This window comes from Cervus elaphus, chromosome 33 (genome assembly GCF_910594005.1).
Source record: "Cervus elaphus chromosome 33, mCerEla1.1, whole genome shotgun sequence".
NCBI lineage: Eukaryota > Metazoa > Chordata > Mammalia > Artiodactyla > Cervidae > Cervus > Cervus elaphus.
In genome coordinates this window covers 9886703-9888805 of record NC_057847.1, presented here as the reverse complement: position 1 = coordinate 9888805, position 2103 = coordinate 9886703, and the positions used below count along the sequence as shown (strand labels likewise).

The 2103-nt window shown below is 45.8% G+C and overlaps 1 protein-coding gene across 1 annotated transcript; it reads right to left on the bottom strand.

Annotated features, from left to right (window-relative positions):
* Positions 1-228: 228 nt before the first annotated feature.
* Positions 229-1443, bottom strand: LOC122688410 (serine/threonine-protein kinase PAK 1-like). The gene has a single exon (XM_043894401.1). The coding sequence runs from the start codon at positions 1416-1418 to the stop codon at positions 888-890; it is 531 nt and encodes a 176-aa protein (XP_043750336.1). The 5' UTR covers positions 1419-1443; the 3' UTR covers positions 229-887.
* Between the last annotated feature and the right edge of the window lie 660 nt (positions 1444-2103).

Here is a 2103-nt window from a genome sequence, read left to right as displayed (position 1 = left end):
AAAGCAGACTTCCAAAACCAGCATGAGTATATTATTTATTCACTGGCAAACTTTTATTTATTTTTTTAATGTTATAAAGTCAAAAATTTATATAGTCAAGAACTGATTGGTGTGGTGGGGGGGAGAAATAGGAGTCCAAGGATTTATTTATGTAAGCCCTTGATCATAAATCACCCTTTTTAATGTTATAAAGTCAAAATTTTATATAGTCAAGAACTGATTGGTGTGGGGGGGGGGCGGAGAAATAGGAGTCCAAGGATTTATTTATGTAAGCCCTTGATCATAAATCACCCTCACATCCACAGATTGGGAGCAAATTCCTTATTTTAAAATGGCCATCATCCAATTAGTCAATTGCAGTTCTCTTCAATGCTGGACACATGGTTTTCAAGGATCAGTCTTGAAAGCACTAGATCGGGAAATGGGAGGAGAAGGCAAGGAAGAGCCTCAGGGGTTGGAATTTCCGAAATGAGCATTTATTTCACAGAAGGCTTGGCACGATGAGGCTGGGGTGATGTGGTTTTAGTGATTGTTCTTGGTTGCCTCCTTTGCTGCAGCAATCAGTGGGGTGAGGCTGGAGAGAGGCTTGGCAATCTTCAGAAATTGATGCTGCAACAGTTCTTTAGCTGAACCTCTCTTTTGCACATCCATCTCAAGACAGCGGTTCAGAAAGTCTCAGAAGATAGCTGACAGCTTCTCTGGATTCTGAAGCTCTGGCGTCCCATTGGTGGCAATGAGGTACAAGGCTCTCAGAGGGTTTTCATTGAGGTATGGGGGCTCCCCTTCAGTCATTTCAATAGCCATGATGCCGAGGGACCAAATGTCAACCTTAGGCCCATAGGCTTTCCGGGTCACAACCTCTGGTGCCATCCAGTATGGTGTTCCCACTATGGTGCTCCATTGCTCTGCTCTGGGGTGATCTGAGCACAAAATCCAAAATCAGTTAGCTTGACAGAGCCATCCATTCCCAACAGGATGTTGTCACTCTTGATGTCTCTATGAATAACTTGGTTCGAATGCAGAAACTCCAAAGCTTGCAGGCACTCACGGCACACAGCTGCCATCTGACCTTCGTCCATGCAAGTTTCCGTTACCACGTCTGTCAAAGAACCTCCAGCCAAATATTCCATGACAACCCATAGCTCTTCTCCCACAAGGTGACTGTCCAAGTAGTTCACAATATTTGGGTTCTTGTTTTCCCTCATGACCAGGATCTCATTAATAATCAACTTTTTCTTCGGCTGCTGCTGAAGGTTCATCTGCTTAATGGCCACCTCCTGTCCCGTGGCTACATCCATGGCCATGTACACAGTGCCCGAAGCGCCTTGTCCAATCTTCTCAAACCGTGTGTATTTCTTCTTAGGATTGCCCACACTCACTATGCTCCGTAATTTCTCCAAGATCTCCTCATCGGACATCTTAGGCTTCTTCTGCTGCTTCTCAGTGTTCACCCTGGGTGTTCATTGGAAGAACTGATGTTGAAGCTGAAACTGCAATACTTTGGCCACCTCATGCGAAGAGTTGACTCATTGGAAAAGCCCCTGATGCTGGGAGGGATTGAGGGCAGGAGGAGAAGGGGACGACAGAGGATGAGATGGCTGGATGGCATCATCGACTCGCTGGGCATGAGTGTGAGTAAACTCCGGGAGTTGGTGATGGACAGGGAGGCCTGGCGAGCTGCGATTTATGGGGTCGCAAAGAGTTGGACACGACTGAGGGACTGAACTGAACTGAACTGAACTGAAGGCAGAGACAGTTGCAGGAAGTTGAAGGCAACAATGAAACCAATCTCATTTTATCCACTGACCTGTTTTTTCCTATTTGAGGAGCAAAGGGGTTTCAAATGCTAGAGAAGAAGAGACCACATGTCCTTCTTACTTCAGAGGACATCCTACCCAGCCTCCCCTGGTCTCCCCAGGAAGCTAGGGAAGCTTCCCTTGTAGCATCAGGTAGGGAGATTACCTGAGGCCTAGGAGGTTTTTTCCCAATCTTTTCAAATGTGGGATACAGTAAAATTCACCCTTTTTTGGTGTACAATTTGATGATGAGATTTGACAAATCTGTATAGTGTGGTGACTCAAGGACGAAAGAGCAGATAAAACC